The sequence below is a fragment of the Rhinopithecus roxellana genome, chromosome 18 (assembly GCF_007565055.1).
Source record: "Rhinopithecus roxellana isolate Shanxi Qingling chromosome 18, ASM756505v1, whole genome shotgun sequence".
NCBI classification, from domain to species: domain Eukaryota; kingdom Metazoa; phylum Chordata; class Mammalia; order Primates; family Cercopithecidae; genus Rhinopithecus; species Rhinopithecus roxellana.
The window spans coordinates 56573424-56592283 of record NC_044566.1 but is presented as its reverse complement, the minus strand read 5'-3'; the positions used below and the strand labels follow the sequence as shown (position 1 = coordinate 56592283).

The 18860-nt window shown below is 42.3% G+C and overlaps 1 protein-coding gene across 4 annotated transcripts in view; it reads right to left on the bottom strand.

Moving 5' to 3' along the window:
* DCLK1 (doublecortin like kinase 1) overlaps positions 1–18860 on the bottom strand; it is a 359929-nt gene that overhangs the window by 100125 nt on the left and 240944 nt on the right. For all 4 annotated transcript variants that reach the window (XM_030922322.1, XM_010383111.2, XM_030922321.1 and 1 more), the window contains exon 5: positions 3476–3592. In XM_030922322.1, the coding sequence (XP_030778182.1) occupies positions 3476–3592 (117 nt within the window). The remainder of the gene's footprint in view (positions 1–3475; positions 3593–18860) is intronic.

Genomic DNA, 18860 nt, shown 5'->3' with positions numbered 1-18860 from the left:
AAACTTCTAAAAGGAATAATTACAAATGTTGGCAGTGACATACAAGTACATTTAATATATTTGCCTCTCTTCTTGAGTTTCCAAAATTACTTTTCAAAAATGAATATAAATTCTTACAATGCTGAATAGTGATTACATTACCAGTTAATTATAAAATGAAATTATTGCCTATATGCATAATTATCTTTTTAACATTAGACTCATCAGTCCATTCTTTAACATGTACACAAGAATCTGATCCATTCCCTATCTTTACTGACTTAAAGGGAGAAGAAAGGAAGAAGAAGGAAGGAAGGAAGGAAAGGAAGGAAGGAAGGAAGGAAGACAGGAAGGAAGGAAGGAAGGAGGGGAGGGAAAGAGAGATAGACAAGAACGGAATGAAGGTGGAGGATGAAGTAAGCCGGCTAAGTACTAGTCGTCATTCACTCCACCTTCCCAGTCTCAACGCCTCACCCCTCTACTCCCGCAGCCTCTGATCCCTCCGCTCCTTACTTTTACTGACATCCCTCCCTCCTCTCTCCCTTCCCTCCACGCCCTCCCTCGCCACGAAAGAAAGAAAGAAAGAAAGAAAGAAACCTAAACCCAGGAGTATCTAACAACCTACAGCTCTTAACAACAAAGCTGCTAAAAATAATGACAATAAAAAATTAAAAGCTGTAGTGTCTATTGATTTTCTTGGAATATCTGTAATATAAAAAAACATAAGATTTTGGCTAATCACCCATTATTAGATGCATCTGCCCCACATTTTTTTTTAATTCATCTTATATACTGAGAGGAAGAAGATAGGAAAGGTTAAGTAAAATTTAAGTCGAAGTTGGTTTGGATGGAGAACTAATTTTGTTTTTTAATACTGATGATTTTTAATAGTACTGATATGATTTCATTAATATAGGCTCTCCTTCTCTTTCACATCCTTGTATGATTGCATTAAGTAGCCAAAATTTTGGGGGCAATATGCTGGCTAGGCTTATGACTTTGTTCTCCTTTATTGCTCCATGGGAGTTCATCCCATAGCCCAGATTTATTTAGTTATTTATATTTTTGTTTTGAGACAGTGTTTCGCTCTGTCGCCCAGGCTAGAGTGTAGTGGCGTGATTTCTGCTCATTTCAACCTCTGCCCCCCAGGGTTCAAGTGATTCTCCTACTTCAGCCTCCAAGTAGTTGGGATTACAGGCACCTGCCACCACGCCTGGCTAATTTTTGTATTTTTATTAGAGACGGGGGTTTCACCACATTGGCCAGGCTGGTCTTGAACTCCTGACCTCAAGTGATCCACCCCCCCATCAACCCCCCAAAGTACTGGGATTACAGGTGTGAGCCACCACACCCGACCCTACATTCCATATTTAATCAGAGAAAGTGAGAAATGGTCTTTAGTTAAGACTGAACATCCTCCACAGAGCTCAATATTAACCTGGACAGCTGGACAAGCTCAGTTCTTCCAGGGGAGTTTTCCATGCAGCAATTCCAGGATCACTCTGTCATTTTGTGGAGGTCCTCTTCTCTATGTGTGGGTGATATCTCTCTTGAAGAGACACTTTCCCCAATATCCTGGGGAAGGGATCATCTTCAGAAAGAAATTCTCTCTTCTCCCAGGTGACTGACTCTCTGAAGCCAGGCCATTGCAAGGAGGGAGAAAAGGAAGTTGGCAAATGGTACTCTCCTTTGTTCATTGCTCCTTTGGTCTACACATCAAGGTATCTAAAAGGTCTGCTCTTGGATTGCAAGAACACTGATGGTCATTGTCACTTGGAGGCAAAGAGGGAGGTAGAAAGGAAGTCATCTCTGTCATGCCAGTAAATGAAGATGAACAAGTCATATCTTTCCCTCCAGATTATCCAGAGTCAAATGATTTTCTGCATTTACTTCATTTCTGTTTTCCATAACCCACTACTTCTCAAAGTGTGCATTGGAATCCGCTGGAGGACTTGGGAAAATCCAAATTGCTGGGCTCCAGCTCCAGAGTTTCTGATTCAGTGGTTCTGGAGAGGGGGCTCAGGGCTTTGTAGGTCTAACAAGTGCTCAGGTGATGGTGATGCTGCTAATTTGAGAACCACTGCCCTTACCTACTGTTTCTCAAAATGTGAGCCATGGACTACCAGATCCTAATCACTTGGAGTACTTGCTGAAACACAGGTTTAGGTCCTTAGTCAGAATCTCAGGGTGTTGGGGGTCAGGATGACAAACTTCACCAAGTTCCTAAGTGACTCTCATGAACTCTAAGCTTTGAGTCTACTGCCTCATCCTTTAGCAATGCCTCATCTTAGGGCTGCATCCTATTTAGATGAGCAGTGTCATACTAAGGGAGGAGTTCTCAGCTCACCCTTAACTATAGAGGCAAACAAGATGCATCTCAAGTGCCAGCTGTGCTCTGAAACATATTTCCTGACTAGCTAGGATGCAGGCCATGCTGTGGGAAGGAGGCATTGGCAGCCCATCGATGCCACCCTAGGCTGAGAGTCAGAGGGGAAGGTGGTCTTTGGAGATCTGTCTAGAGAATAGCAGTAATTGGTAAAACTCCAAGGGGAAGGAGACTCTCAGAGAATCAAGGTGGGTTGGGTGGTCTAGTCGGCCCATGACCTGTAATGGTCTATAATGGTCCACCCTACTGAAAGTTCCTTCTTAGGCAGCCTCAGCTGAGAGCTCTTTTCACCCTCCCCCTGGCCAATGCTGTTGAGTAAAAGAAGGCCTCCAAGTAGGCCCCAGAGGTCTTTATTCTCATTTATAAGAGCCTCTTGTCTTCATGAAATCAGGTAACAATCACTTTGACATTTGTATCGTTTAATAATTCCCAATCAACAATTTGTGTCATTTAATAAATAATTCCCTTTAATAATGATACAGACCCTTCCCCTGAGATAAATGAATAAGAAACTTTCTAAATGACTTCACGTCAGTTTTAAAACAAAAAAGGAGAAGGTAGGGTTGAGGTGCTCATCTTGTGCATACACAGCCTCTCCAACACCAGCACTAGAACCCACTGAGAGGCAGGCTCAGGCCAAGGTCACTGCAGCAATCCCTGCTCCACCCTCTCAATCTCACTACCTTTAGCTCCAGAGCCATGAAAGGAAACTGAGGGCTAAAAGTGTGTTTAACAAAGGTTCAGCGAATACAAATGGGAAACTCTTCATAGGCCAGTCTCAGGTAGGATAAATGCTTTAACAGAGACTCCCAGAATCTGAAAGATTAACTTCGGTGATAGAAATGATACAAGATGGTAACGTTCTTCTATTTGTGGGCAAATCTGGGTTTCCTGAGTCTTCACTAAGCACATATTTTGAAGCTCAATGCTTTTTCTTGCAGCCAATATGCTAGACTCCAGCAAATCTGTTCAACCGCTCTAACATGTTCTAAAATTATAAACCGGAACCTACACTCGCTTAAAAACCTCACACTCTGAGCTTCACACACCCTCTGCTCATCCTGTGTCAGGAACAAGGCAATTTCTTCAAAATCTTCTCTGCTGCTTTACCTGAGCTGGTGGAGGCAGGGGACTTGCTGCGCCTGGACGGTCCTGGGCTCTTGGTGGTGCTCCTGCGGGATGATGAAGCTATTTTGGTGTAAGAAGTGGACTTCACGACTCGACATTCTGGGGAAAGAACAACAACCACATGTCATTATGGGTTAATGGCACACACACCCACTCAAAATGCACAATAAACCTGGAAGTAGAAATATACGACCATCCTCAGTCACATCTACTTCCCACCAGCCAGATTCTTGTCTATGACAATGGAACCAAGAAAACAAAGAGGAAGGACAGGATGGGCTTCTTAGACATGGAAGTAAATAATACTTCAATCCCCCAGGTTACATTCCTTACAATAATATTTTGGCTAGATTGGGAGTGATATGGGCTAATAAAGAGGTGTTTTGTTGGGTTTCTCTCTACTCACTCCTTGAGTTATCTGTGTGTGTGGGTCTCTTAGGATAAACTGTTGTTGCTTCCAAGGAAAATGTTAGAAGAAAGGTCAGCCTCATAAACCAAGAAATGTGGTGGTGGAAGATCCCACCCATCACAACAGGACCCAGTTTATTACTGTGGGTCCTCACGGAGATAGTTGTGTGTCTTTATGATATGTGGGAGATGTCAGCATTTGCTTGGAAGAGGTAAAACTGGTGAAGAGGTGGTATTTCCCTGCAACAAGGGCATCCTGCCAGCCTGTGCCAACACACGAAGCTGCCACAGAGCTTATATTGTGTCTGTGAAATGGTTTGTGGCTTGAGGATAAGAAACAACTTCACTTCCATTAGATTTAAATTCTCAGTGTTCACGTCCATTACATTCAATGCTGAACATCTTAAATGGCAGAGAGCTTTCTATTTCTCTCTTAATGAGCTCCCTTGACCAATTATGATGCTGTGCAAAGCCACATATCTTGTTTTCAAGAAACTGCTTCTAATAATTAACAAAAATTGTATGCTTGTAAGGATAATCAATGTTCACTGTAGATGGAAAAATATAAAGCATATTTTAAAACACCCCCAACAACCCATGATCAAATGATACTTTATTTTTGGAGGGGGGGTATACAAACTTCTAGAATTTTTTCTATGCATTTCTATATATTTCAGCAGTAGGATTTGTTCATACATGTTGATCTGTTACCGGCCCTTTTCACAACACAGTATCTTTTTTTTTTTTTTTTTTTGAGACGGAGTCTTGCTCTGTTGCCCGGGCTGGAGTGCTGTGGCCGGATCTCAGCTCACTGCAAGCTCCACCTCCCGGGTTCCCGTCATTCTCCTGCCTCAGCCTCCCGAGTAGCTGGGACTACAGGCTCCCGCCACCGCGCCCGGCTAGTTTTTTGTATTTTTAGTAGAGATGGGGTTTCACCGTGTTAGCCAGGATGGTCTCGATCTCCTGACCTCGTGATCCGCCCGTCTCGGCCTCCCAAAGTGCTGGGATTACAGGCTTGAGCCAACGCGCCCGGCCCCACAACACAGTATCTTGTGAGCATTTTCACTCTGTTATTGAATGGCTGTTGAGCATCCGACTGCATGGAATACCATAATTTACTTAACTGAATTCCTACTGCTGAATATGTAACTTGCTTTCAGTATTTCACTGTTATAAATAATTACTCAGCGACACCTTTGTAAGTGAGTATGCAGTTATCCTATCATTCCCTTATGACAGATTTAGTCCCTGGCACTTGACATTTAGTTTCTAGTAGCCAGAAACCAAGGGTACACTGGGGGTGCTCAGAAATATTTACTGACCCTTTCCTTTTTAAAAAATTATAAATTCAAAATTAAAAAGATAGCAATAGCTATTTGTTCTTTCCCCTTCAGTATCACTACCTTTGTGATATTGTTCTTTCCCCTTCAATATCACTGCCATTTTTTTTTTTTTTTTTGAGACGGAGTCTGGCTCTGTCGCCTGGGCTGGAGTACAGTGGCCGAATCTCAGCTCACTGCAAGCTCTGCCTCCCGGGTTCACGCCATTCTCCTGCCTCAGCCTCCCGAGTAGCTGGGACTACAGGCGCCCGCCACCTCGCCTGGCTAGTTTTTTGTATTTTTAGTAGAGACGAGGTTTCACTGTGTTAGCCAGGATGGTCTCGATCTCCTGACCTCGTGATCCGCCCGTCTTGGCCTCCCAAAGTGCTGGGATTACAGGCTTGAGCCACTGCGCCCGGCCATCACTGCCATTTTTAATAGTGTATGGATCTTACCATAGCTTTTCTAAGTTTATATAAACACATATATACATAGCCAGGTTTTTGTTTGCTTTTTATAAAAATGGCAAAATAGCGACATATTTTATATATTTTTCATATTTATATATTATAATCATCTTTCTTGGTCAATCCATAGCAATCAAAACTGTTTTTCTAAACTCTGCATCATGTTTTGTAATATGTTTATATCACAATTTATTCAATCATTCCCCTATTGATGGAAAGTCAGGTCATTCCTTAGGGATTTCTTATTTGTATTTTCCAATTTAAATAAAAAATTTTAGAGACAAGCCTGGCCAACATGGTGAAACTCCGCCTCTATTAAAAATACAAAAATTAGCCGGGTGTATTGGTGGGTGCCAGTAATCCCAGCTACTCGGGAGGCTGAGGCAGGAGAATCACTTGAACCTGGGAGGTGGAGGCTGCAGTAAGCCAAGATCTCAAAAACACAAATAAATAAAAATAAAAAATTTTAAAATTAAAAAATTTGCTGAACAAAGTGGATTTCATGAGTTGAAAGAGAAGAACTTTTTAAAAGCTCTGAATGATGCCCTCCAGAAAGTCATCAAACTCAAACAAATTGTACTTTTTTTTTCCCTCAAGACAGAGTCTCACTCTTGTTGCCCAGGCTGGAGTGCAGTGGCATGATCGTGGCTCACTGCAACCTCCACCTCCCAAGTTCAAGAGATTCTCCTGCCTCAGCCTCCCAAGTAGCTGGGACTACAGGGCACCCTCCACCATGCCCGGCTAATTTTTGTATTTTTAGTAGAGATGGGGTTTCACCATGTTGGCCAGGCTGGTCTTGAACTCCTGACCTCAAATGATCCACTCACCTCAGCCTCCCAAAGTGCTGGGATTACAGGTGTGAACCACCGTGCCCGGCCTCAAATTGTACTTTTACAGACAATGAGTGGTCATTTGCTGGGTCCCTCACTGAGGTTAGGTATTACATTTTCAAAAAATCTTTGCCAATTTCTAAACAAATATTGGATTTCCTTTTTTGAAATCTGAATTGGTTTGATTGCCAGTAAAGTTGTACATTTTTCCCACATACCTATTAGCCATTTGGATTTCTTCTTTTGCAATTACTTATTTATGTCCTACTTTCTCTTATTGGTTTGTAAGAGTATATTCCATATGAAAATCTAACACTTAGTCTATCATGTTATAAATATTTATCTTTGTAGGTAGTTGTTGAAATATGTTAGCTTTTCAAATGTGGTGAACCTTTTTAGGATAGTAGTTTTAAATTAAACTACTTTCACTTTTCCATTATATATTTTAAATCGCATTTTACGCTTTAGTAACAACAAACTCATAATCATTCCAGATCTCATTCTGATGCCTGACTTTAACTTCAAAATTTTTCTTCCCTATCCATGCAATTTCTAATTTTCTAATTCAAAACATGTTTCTCTCTCTTATATATTCTGAATTGCTTTATATAAACATCGTTTTCTACTTTTTTTCTAACATCTAAACCAACAAAGTAGTTTAAATTGTTTAGTAAGAAAAGATGTGAGTGTTTATGAAATACAGATGTTATAAGACAAGAAATAGGAGGTAAGCTATGGCAGAAAGTGTCTCCTAGAGAATCTCATGAATTGAAATGGGGAAAATGAAGAGGGAAGTTTAAAAAAGAAGAGGAAACAAATTCTGCCTTGTGATATTTCTTCTTCCTCCACTTGTTTTTATAGCCCAAAGCAAAGAGAAATGAATCAGGGCATTACAGAGCCTGCCCAGTCTTCCCCAACAGTTACTTGGGCCACTGTCACTGTTCTGGCCTGCCCAGTGACCCTGCAAGATATTTCTGTTTAAAAAAAAAGAAAAAAAATCTATGCATACAGAAATATTGACAAAAATTAAAAGATAGGAGTAACAAAGAAACAACATTAATAACGTCAGAAAATACAATAGGAAAACCAGGAACATTCACATGGGACAATGCCTGAGGTGTCCGTGGAGATTTTGATTCACAAAACAAAGCTTTGGAACGTGCCAAGAAGATCTCAAATTAGTTCATGGCTCTGACCACGCCACTGACAACACATCCTGGAGTTTGTCCTAGCTTAGGCCTCTGCCTAGCCTTTTGGAAGTACACTAGTAACCAAACTGGAATGCCACAATGTTGCTGGCCCATTGGTATGCTTCCAGGTACATTTTTATCACGTGGCCACTACGTGCCACGCATCGAGAGCTGCAGGCATGCTGGAGAACAACACAAAGTTTTGGAACTCAAAACCTTTACCATCTGGTAGTGGTGCATAGAGTCTTTTCACCAGTGAGGCCTCTTTTTGCTAATTTTTATTTCATGGACCTCATGTTTGAAAAGTGTTGGTTTATGCAACACATTGCTATTAAGTAACATTCAATTTTCTCATTTTAAATCAAAATCAAGATGATCATGAGGGCAGATGACCAGAACTTTTTTTTTTTTTTTTTTGAGGCGGAGTCTTGCTCTGTCACCCGGACTGGAGTGCAGTGGCCGGATCTCAGCTCACTGCAAGCTCCGCTTCCCGGGTTTACACCATTCTCCTGCCTCAGCCTCCTGAGTAGCTGGGACTACAGGCGTCCACCACCTCGCCCGGCTAGTTTTTGTATTTTTAGTAGAGACGGGGTTTCACCGTGTTAGCCAGGATGGTCTCGATCTCCTGACCTCATGATCCGCCCGTCTCGGCCTCCCAAAGTGCTGGGATTACAGGCTTGAGTCACCGCGCCCGGCCTAGACCAGAACTTTTTGTCCCCGGTTATGAACATTCAGAGGTCACATAAATTTAAAACAATAAATTTTAAAAGCTCAGTATCTAGTGAGCAAGAATGAATAGTTGAAATAGAAAGCTACCAGATGGTACACATTGTTAATAATACCCATCTGTGATCCACAGTGTGCATTAAAAAGTTGGTTTTAGGGTTCATGGCATGCTGTTTGGCACAGGTGCCTGGGTTGCTAGCTGCGGCTATAACTACCAATCAGCAATCCAGGTCTCCATGATACAACCAACCTTACCACACTCAGTTGACATTTTTCCGAGTACCAAAAAGAAACTTGGTATTTCTGTGAAGCAGCTCTTCTTATCAGAAGAAATGTAGGTATTTCATTAAATGTTTGAAGTATTGGAAAAACTTGTGGCCTCTTATCCTGCTTCCAAAGCTTCCCTTGCTTCTCTTGAACTGAGTTCTCACCATATTATTAATCAGTCAGAATTATTCATTTATTAGTCTGTCTCCCCACTCCTAGTACTCCTAGTACTCCATTGGGTACTAACTACTTCCTGGCATATTAAAAATCATGAATTAGCTGCTAGATAAATATCAGCCCGAATTGCTGCTGATCCTGTTACTACTTGTGTGAACTCTTGGTATTCACTGAACTAACCCAAACTCTCATTTTACACCCGAGAAAACTGAGTCTCCGAGGGATGAAATGACTTGCATCAAAACCCAACTTTCTTGGGTTAGTGACTTCCTCACCACCCCCAGTATCTGATGCTGTGGCCTAAGCAAGGTGTTCCTTGGTGATAAAAGCCTGGGGAATGTCTATTGGTGTCCATGGTCAGTGGCAGACAAATGGGTGATGGTGCATCAGGGGAAGAACTGCAAACAACTGCTCTCACATCAACATGAAATAAGAAATTCAATATACGAAAGCCACGTGTCTATCAAAATGTTTATTGTATCAGAGAAAAAAGAAACAAACCGTCTTTCAGAAATGGAGTTATAATGAAGTAATAGCTTGGAGGATCATGGAGTCTGAAAGATAATTACAAATATTTCAACTCTTGGACCACTTGCCTTTAGGATAAAGTGATACTTCATGAGTCATATTGAGGATTAGAATAATTCCAAAGGCTTGGGTTGAATAACAAAAAACAGAAACAGCAACAAAAGATTTATAGTAACTGCATTTTCTAAAATGGGTCAACATAAATCCAGTTGAAGAACATTGCAGTGCCAAGTCGTAAATTATAAAAAAAAAAACAACAACACAAAAACTCCAACCATATTTCCAAATAAAGTTTAGATTTTCCATGTTTTGATTAATTTAAGTGGGAACTGTATTTTATAATGGTGAAAATGCAGGGAGGAACAAATGCTGCATGGCTTTGGAGAGAACGCCAAAATTTACATCAGCTGATAACCACAATTTTGAAACATTGTCAATAATATGATCTAAATGGCCAGTAATGTAGAAAACCTTTTTGTTCACACAAAGGACATTTGCATAGCCTCAGGCAAGGAAGAAAGCAGTACCTTCCATTCCCCCTCTCACATGGGGGCATTTGCCTTTGGGGCCATCACTTCTTTACTCTGATGTTCCTTGGCACCCTTATATTTCATTGACCAATTCTCTAAGAGGGCTGTATTTCCTTTGGTGGTGGAGAAACAGGATAACCCTGACACTCCGTAAGAAAGATGACACCAAAGGACTGTAGGTAAGCCACTTGAAGGAAGCTAACAGACGGTAATTTATCTTGCTCCTAAAGACTGCAGGCTACCCAAAGGACAGGAAATCAGATCAAATTCATGAACTGGTTCTCTGATGACTGGACCTCCCATAGCATGTAAGCAAGTAAGCAACATTGAATTAAATCTGTGCTCTATTTAGTCCCTACATTCATTTGAGGTGAAAAGTATCATTCCCCACACGATCTATACTAACGTTAGCTTTACAAATGTTTTGGGGATTTATACAAGTTAAATTGTTTCTCACCTTCACCCAGGACATGAACTCAAGAAATGGGCATTCTTTGATGGACAGATTTAGAGAGACAGCCCAGATGGTGATGCATAAGGAGGAGGTGGAACATATTCTTTGGCCACATTCCCAGTGGCAGGAGAACCTCCACTTAGAGAGATCCTCCCCCCACTCAGAAACAGTTGGTAGGTAGGCTGAAGTGTTATAGAAGGTGCTGAAGAATAGAAACGGTTACAGAATTCCACCACAGGCACCAGTGGCTCACCTGAGCTCACACAGTGTCCATGCATTCAAAGGGGCCACTTATTCCTTCTGGAGAATCTTGAACAAGGCATAGGTGAAGTCCCTTGAGTGCCTAGACAGCCTTGGTGACATGCTGCATGCTGGCTAGGGAATACTCTTCAAACAAGAAATGGTTTTTCTTTTCTAGTCTCTTTTTTGAAACCAACCAGCATAAAAGCACTCTTAAGCAGAGGCTTCTTAATATGCCTCAACTCTAAATTCAGTTTTCTGAACTGTTCAGGAAATGGACAAGTTCATCTAGAAGAATCCATCATGAGCAGTAGATGCTTTGTGCTTTCTGCCTTACCCTGATTACAAAGGCAAGCTTCCTCTTAATTTGGCAAAAGTACGAAGACTGTAAATGGAATAATATTCCTCTCTGTTGCTATATGCAAAATAGAGTGAGGAAGCACATTCAGTTCCACAGCCTTTTTATAAAAATGGCACAAAGTCAATGACAAAAAGAACTTGCAATTCTGATTCTCCAATAAGTTGCCCCTACACGTACATTTCCCTCCCCTTGGGAGGTGCCCCTCTAGAATATTAAGGCTGTCAATGGTTAACGAGTCAACTGTCTCCTTAACTCAGGAATATTCTCTTCTCCTGTCTCCACTCTAACCAAGTGGTGGTCCAGCTTCCTTCTGAGCACCCCCAGTGCCTGGGAGATTCATCACCTCCTGCCTCATGATGTTTTAATCTTCCAGCATCCTCAGTCTCCAGCTTGTCTGCCTAGTTGAGCTGAACAAAGTCATCCTGGTGTAATGGACAACTAAAGTTTACTTTCTATAGAAACGTTATGATTTTCATACTTCACAGCAGCATTACAGGAAAATCTACATGTAGGCTTCTTGAGGAAAGGGTGGGCCTGCATCTAGTAAGAACTGAGGCCCATCTTGTTTCTTTTACTCCACCTGTTTTCTGAGTGAACCCTGACACCATAATAAGACTCCCATCCTACTGCCTGTGGGGTTTGAAATAAGTGCTGCCTCCCTAAACTCCACATGCAGCACGTCTGGAATAAAAGCAATCAAGATCCAAACACTCTAAAACACAGCTTTTAAAAACAGGGCATTACAGTGGGGGGAGGGAAATGGGGATGGTTAAAGGGTACAAAAATAATTAGAAAAAATTAATAAGATCTAGTATTTGATAACACAACAGGGTGACTATAAGGAAGAATAATTTAATTGTACATGTAAAAATAACTAAAAGAGTATAATTGGATTGTAAAGAATAAATGCTTGAGGTGACAGATACCCCATTTACCTTGATGTGATTATTATGCATTGTATGCCTGCATCAAAATATTTCATGTACTCAATAAATATATACACTTACAATGTAACCATAAAAATTAATTGTTATTTATTTTATTTTATTTTTTTGAGATCGAGTCTTGCTCTGTCACCCAGGCCAGAGTGCAGTGGCACGATCTTGGCTCACTGCAACCTCTGCCTCCCAGGTTCAGGTGATTCTCCTGCCTCAGCCTCCTGAGCAGCTGGGATTATAGGCACACACTACGACACCCGGCTAATTTTTGTATCATTAGTAGAGACGGGGTTGTGCCATGTTGACCAGGCTGGGCTCGAACTCCTGACCTCAGGTGATCTGCCTACCTTGGCCTCTCAAAGTGCTGGGATTATAGGCATAAGCCACCACACCTGGCCAAAAATTAAAAAATACACAAAACACAAAAGTAAAAAGAAGGCATGGGGCAGACTGAATTGGAGACAAAGGCATCGGCTGGAGTAACTTAGCTGGAGAGTACAGTCCCAGAAACTGAGATTTTAAAAGGACCTTCTAAAAATATAGGGGCGTATGTTTAAACCAGCACTTCCACTGGCCCACCACAACTTCCAGAACACCCAGCTCAGCACTCCAGATGGCGCCCACGTGTTCCTGCACCTGCACGGGGCTCTGGAGGCACTGCTGGGAGTTGAAACCTTATGTAACATCTGCAGAAGGCTTTATGGCACTGGGATTTTCTGTATTAACATCTCAAGAGTCACAGCTCAGATCTACTGTTCTGATAGTATGAATGATTCTCCTTTCCAAACACTTTCCTTTTCCCTAACAGTCACATAAGAGAAAAGTTCATCTTTTCCTACATAACGGTGCAGAGGACTGCAGGTTTCCTGAGGGATAGGTGGTTTAGCTCCGGGAGATTGCTCGGTAACCCAAGTTCCTACTATCTTATTTCTGTCAAACCTGAGTGCTCTCATCCACAAGGGCCCCAGTTGGTTTATGTTGCCTTGTCTGAGTTTCAATCCTGGGGGAAAGCAGAAAAAGAGGAAGGTTTGCAGACACCAGGCATGAAAAGCTGATCTGTTCCTTGTTCTACCAGAACTTAATTTCCTCAATTTGATACTGATCTTTCCTTTTTCCCACATGTCATTTGCATATTTTTGTGCCAGTTGCTAGTGGTGTCCTTGGCCTCACCCACTAGATGCCAGTACCACTAGATGCCAGTAGCTCTTTTCTAGTTATGTGACCAAAAACATCCCCACACATTCCCAAATGGCCCCTGAGGGCGTATGACCCCTGGTAGAGAACCACTGCCAATGTCTTCATTAGGCAATGTTTCTCAGAGGGGCTCTCAATTAACTCTTACATTCTTCCTCCATGGTGTTCATGAAACCATCACCAACCACCTGCTTGAGTCTCTAAACAACGCATCCATATATTCTTTCTGCAGGTTTGGCAGGCATAAACTGCGTTTTGGGCTTTACACTGCAGTGTAGGTGATGCAACTGACAATGCCGAAGGTCTTCCAATGTCTGTTAAAACTGGAGCAGTGCCCATTGCTTAACCATCCTGAGAACATGGGAACATGGGGCCTTGGTTTCTTAGCTGAGAGTGTGGAGGATAAAGAATGTCATGGGGCAGAGGTTAGAGAAAGAGACTTGCACACTGCTGTGTGTGAACCTGAGTGTTGCAGAAGGACCACAAGCAAGCCCTTGATCAGGCTGCCCTCTAGCTAAGGTCCTTTCCCTCCCAGGTACCACTTGACCTCTGCAGTGACCCTTTGGAAACAACTCCAAAATGGTGTTCCTCACTATTTTGGATTGAATACAAGTACACATGCAAGAGATTATATTGTTCTTACCTATTGAGATGTGGGGATTTTCAACTTTAGTCATTAAGCCTGGCAGTATTGCCTCAAAAATACAAACATGTACCCCTTTTGCTGGTTGGTAGTCTGGGTCTTATCTTTCTGAATCCTCAATGCAAGTGTAGTTGGTACATTTGTTTTCCCCATAAGAACCCAACCTCATTGGCATTAAAACGTGTCCCAGAAGACATCCGTTTCTTCTCCACCATGGGTTCGCAGCTGGGCTTTGCTCAGGGTCTGCTGCCTTTTCATTGGCCCATGAAGCTTCACCAAATCTTCATCTTTTTGAAAGTAAAGCAGTTATTAAAACTGAGAAGGCCCACATTGACTGCCTCTGAGCTTCTTCTCATAAAAAACCCATGTGTCTTCAGTGAGAGGTTTGAATAAATCAAAGATGCCAAGGGCCTTTTCTCCCACATGTCATATGTTCCACATTGTTCAGCCCAAATACAATGCCCTGTTAGTCTTCACTGACGTCTGATCACCTTGAGAGACTGAATATACAGATGAACAATGGCCAGACCATGTAACAAAACAGAACTCTGACTCATGACCTGCAGCAACCCGCTGAGGAAAAACCCCCTTTCTATGACAGCCTACCGGAAGGTAGCACACTCTAAGTCAGACTTGCAGAAAAATCAATAACAAATTACAATGGTCTAGCTCTAGTAACATTCCAGGAAGCCAAACAATAACCCTTGTAACAACTGACCTTAAATTAGCCAGGATTTAATAAGTGACAGTGTCCCTAATTTTTGTTTCCACTTCCAACTTAGCACCAACTAGAAAGGGTCAAATGTGCACCTCTAACCAATCCCACCAGGGTGCCCCACTTCTGGTTAGCCTGCCTACATCTTCCCCACACCAACTGCTTCCATCAGGGTGCAGGGAAAGCCTTCCTTTTTTTTCTTCTCTAAAACACTCCTACTCCTCTGCCTGCCTGTGAGTCCCTGCCAAAGCACAGATGATGGTGGCTGACTCCTTGCTGTAGCAAGTTCTGAATAAATGGCCTTAGTTTGTTCTCATTTGGTCCGTCTTCACGGATGTGCACAGCACACATGGCTCTCCCTTAGCTGACTGCAGCACTTGGCACTATGGCTGGGTACATTTCTCTTTCTGTTACTCATATGTCCGATTCCTTGTGGCCACATTTATTCCTTGTGACACCATGGAGAGTGGCACCCTGTCTCCCTGCCAGTCTGTCCTCTGGCACTTGGATAGATACCATTTCTTGAGCTGACCATAAAACAAAGCAGCTAACTTCAGTTGAGGGGCATATCATGTGAAATAGGCCCACCTTTATCTTCTAGAGAATCATGACAACAGCTCACAAGGGAAAGAAGATTGACTGCGGAAACAGCAGGTGGACGTCTCCAATCTCACGCTTACGCTGGGCCTACACTCATTGGATGGACTCATGTACATAATGGTGCACATCTGAATTTTGATTTCCCTTTATCTTTTTCCCAAAGTGTATGCTTTAGTTGCCGTAACAAATTACAACAAACTTCGTGGTTTAAAATGACCAAAATGTATTTGCTCACAGTTCTAGAGGCCAGAAGTCTGAAATCAAGGTGTTGGCAGGTCTGGAGTCTCTCCAAAAGCTCTAGAAGGGAATCTGTTCCTTGTCTCTTATAGTTTCTGGTGACTCCAGGCATTCCTTAGCTTGTGGCCACATTACTCAAATCTCTGCCTCCATCTTTACATGGACTTCTCTGTGCATCTGTGTTATTTCCTTGACCTCTTTCTTAGGTGGACATTTCTGATAGGATTTTGGTTCCCACCAGAATAACCCAAGATAATCCCCTCATCTCAAGGCCCTTAACTTAATTACACCTGCAAAGACCTTTTTCCAAGTAAGGTCACATTTACACGTTGAAACCTTTCAGTGACTACTATTTAGCCTGCTACGATATGTATGACATCACTTTGATACCAGCCTCCCTTGAGCATTTTTGTCAGGAAATTTATTGTTGCTCCACTGCTTAGAACCCTTCTAGGACTCTTTGTTGCTCTTCATGAATATCCTTAGAGTAGCCTGTAAGGCCCCTCCCTGCTTCAGCTTTCTCTCTCCCTTTTCTTTGGGTGCATTATTTTAGTTTCTTAAATACACTAAGTAACCTCCTGCCTCTGGGCACTGGAATATTTATTTCCCTGCAAAAGGAACAATTCCTCAATACTGCCACCTTGCCTAGTTAACGTTCTGTTCATACTTCCACACTCAACTTAAATTCATACGTTTTGCAAATATTTACTGAGTCTCTGCTGTTTTAGGTGCCAGGATACTGTAGTGTATCAGTTGACAGGGTACCTGCTTTTGTGGAATTTACACTCCAGTGGAGGAAATGGGCCTCAAACAAACAAAAGCAAGAACAAGAGCTGAGTTTATAAGAACTTTGCCATGAATTAAAAGGGTGATGTGACAGTGAGGGACTGAGTGAGTGGTTTCTCTATGCTGGTGGTCAGAGAAGGTCTCTTGGTGTGGAGGATGTTGAAGCTGAGCTCTGAACACAGGAAGAAGTCAGCCGTGGATAGATCGAAGGAAACAGAGGCAAGCAGGCACCAGATTAAGTCAAGATTGAAACGACCAAGTGAGGGGCTTGGGTTTTACTCTAAGCAAGAGAAGTTAGGAGGGGTTTACGCAAGGGCAGTTGATGCAGTTTAGATATTTGACCGTCCAAACCTCATGTTGAAATCTGATCCCCCATGTGGGAGGCAGGGCCTAATGGGAGGTGACTGGGTCATGGGAATAGATCCCTCCAGAATGTCTTGGTGCCATCCATGAGGTAATGAGTGTGTTCTTGCTCTGTTAGTTCCAGCAAGAGTTCTCCCAACAGCAAGTTGTTAAAAAGAGCCTGGCACCTTCCCTTCTCCCTTGCCTCCTCTCTCCATGTGATCTCTGCACATATCAGCTCCCCTTCCCCTTCCATCATGAGTGGAAGTAGCGTGAGGACCTCAGCGGATGCAAATGCTGGTGCCATGCTTCTTGTATAGTCTGCAGAACTATGATCCAAGTAAACTTTTTTCTCTATAAATTACCCAGCCTCAAGTATTCCTTTATAGCAACACAAATGGACTAAGACAGAAGTGATGTGGTCTGATTTGTGAGTCTAAAAGAGAACTCTGGCTGGTGTGTAGAGGAAAGATTGCAAAGTGGTTATTCTGGGTGAGAAAGGATGGTGGCATGGCCTAGGATGGAGGTGATAGAAACGGATAGAAAAGAACAACTTGGATATGATGAGGAGAAAGAGTTCGCAAAGCTTAAGGATGGATTGCACAGAGGCAGAGAGACAGGCAATCCCAGCTTTTACACTCCTTGTGTATGTACTGACGATCCTGCTGATGGCCTTGCACAGTGCAGTGGCTTCATGTGCCAAAGTGCAGGAGAGACCAAGAGTCTAGAAAGGCCTACAGTCTTCCTCTAGATAAAGGACAGACTTCCCAGCTCTTTAAAACTGCAGATTCCCTGCCCTTCCCTGAACATACTGAATTAGACTCATTGGAGGTAGAACCTGGGGCACTTAAAAAAATTAAAAACCCTTGTGATCCCAATGGCATGGATCCACAGACCAGACAGCTCTTGCCATTCTCCTATGGATCCATAAGAAAATTACCAAGGGAAATCCAGAGGTTTGGGGTTTGAAGTAATTGTGCAATGTGCCACTTGGAAAAAAAAAAAAAGGACTAAACTGAAAAGTATGAGGAGATAAATTAGCAAGACAAACTGGTCTTGAAAAATACAGCAAGCATCTGTCCTCCTTCAGATTTTATCCCAACTCAAATTTGCAAAAACAACAAACAATTATCCTGAGACCCAGCTGAAAGCAGACTTTGAAAGTGGAACAAGAGTTCATATATATAGTCAGCTCATGACCACCTGGTTTTAATTAGCTACAAGATGGGGAGGATCTGAAAGCTAGATAAGAAATAAGAAATAGATAAATTACTCAAGAATGGAGAGCTAGAAAATGAAGAAGAATTCGTCCAAGAGAAAAGAAAAAGGAACAAAAGGAACTCACAACAATAAAAACAGCATAACAATGTGAACTGAAATAAAATTTGACTGTCTCCTTGGGTAAGGCTCCTTTAAGCCTGACTTTATCCCAGTCATGCAGAAAAGCAAGGATGAGTGTGCATCTTTGGTTTGGTGGCACAATACTCAACCTACTCTAGCACGTGCCCCAGTGGGTTGGGGTCAACAGGTCTGGAGAGGGCTCCCTGAGAAAGTAGAAATGGTTGGAGTTTCTGGGGACCACAGAGAGATGACAGTCAAGAACTCCAGGTGTGTCATTCACAAAAGGTAAGGGTATTGTTTTGGATAATGACTCGTCATAGTTTAGATTACAATAGGGTCCATTCTTATTCCATTAAAACAAAGCCATAGGCTCTGTGTTGCCCAATACCTTGGGTCACTTTGGCTAGGGACATTCTCTAGCACCTTGCAAGGTGAGCCTGCCTTGTTCAGGTCATCACCAGGTCAGTGAAAGAGGACCAGGCTCTTGGTAGAAGGAGGGGCTCCTATATAAAGGAAGCTTCTGGAAAGCTTCCAGGTGTTCTGTGAAGTGGGCACCAAGCTTGACTGGGAACAGAGATTGTCCACCAGGAATGAGGTATCTGTGTTTGGCTAGAAGTCAGCCAAGGCTTTTCCTGAGAAAGGACCTCCAACCTGAATCCACCTTGGGTAAATGAGGTAAGACAAGACTTGGGAAGATTATTCTCCAACCAAAATCATCTCGGAGCCTGCACTGTCATCTCAGAGACAATAAAAATAAAATTCTCCCTTCAGACTATACTAGAACAAAAATAAATAAATAAATAAACAAATACAAATTCAAGTGGGAAACCAAGAACAAAAACTCTAACTGTAAGGCCAGGAACAAAACATTCAGACTGTTGTGTAAAGAAAGTAATCAGAATGTCATAATAAATGACAGGCTGAATGAAGCTCTGTGCTTATTTTAAAGGGATCAAGTGATACTGAAGAAGAGTGACGTGAACATACTCCTGAGCAAAGTCTCACTGGGATGGAATTTAATCAAGAGGTTTTACTTTCAAGGAATAAGCACAATCGCAGAGGCCAGGAAACTTA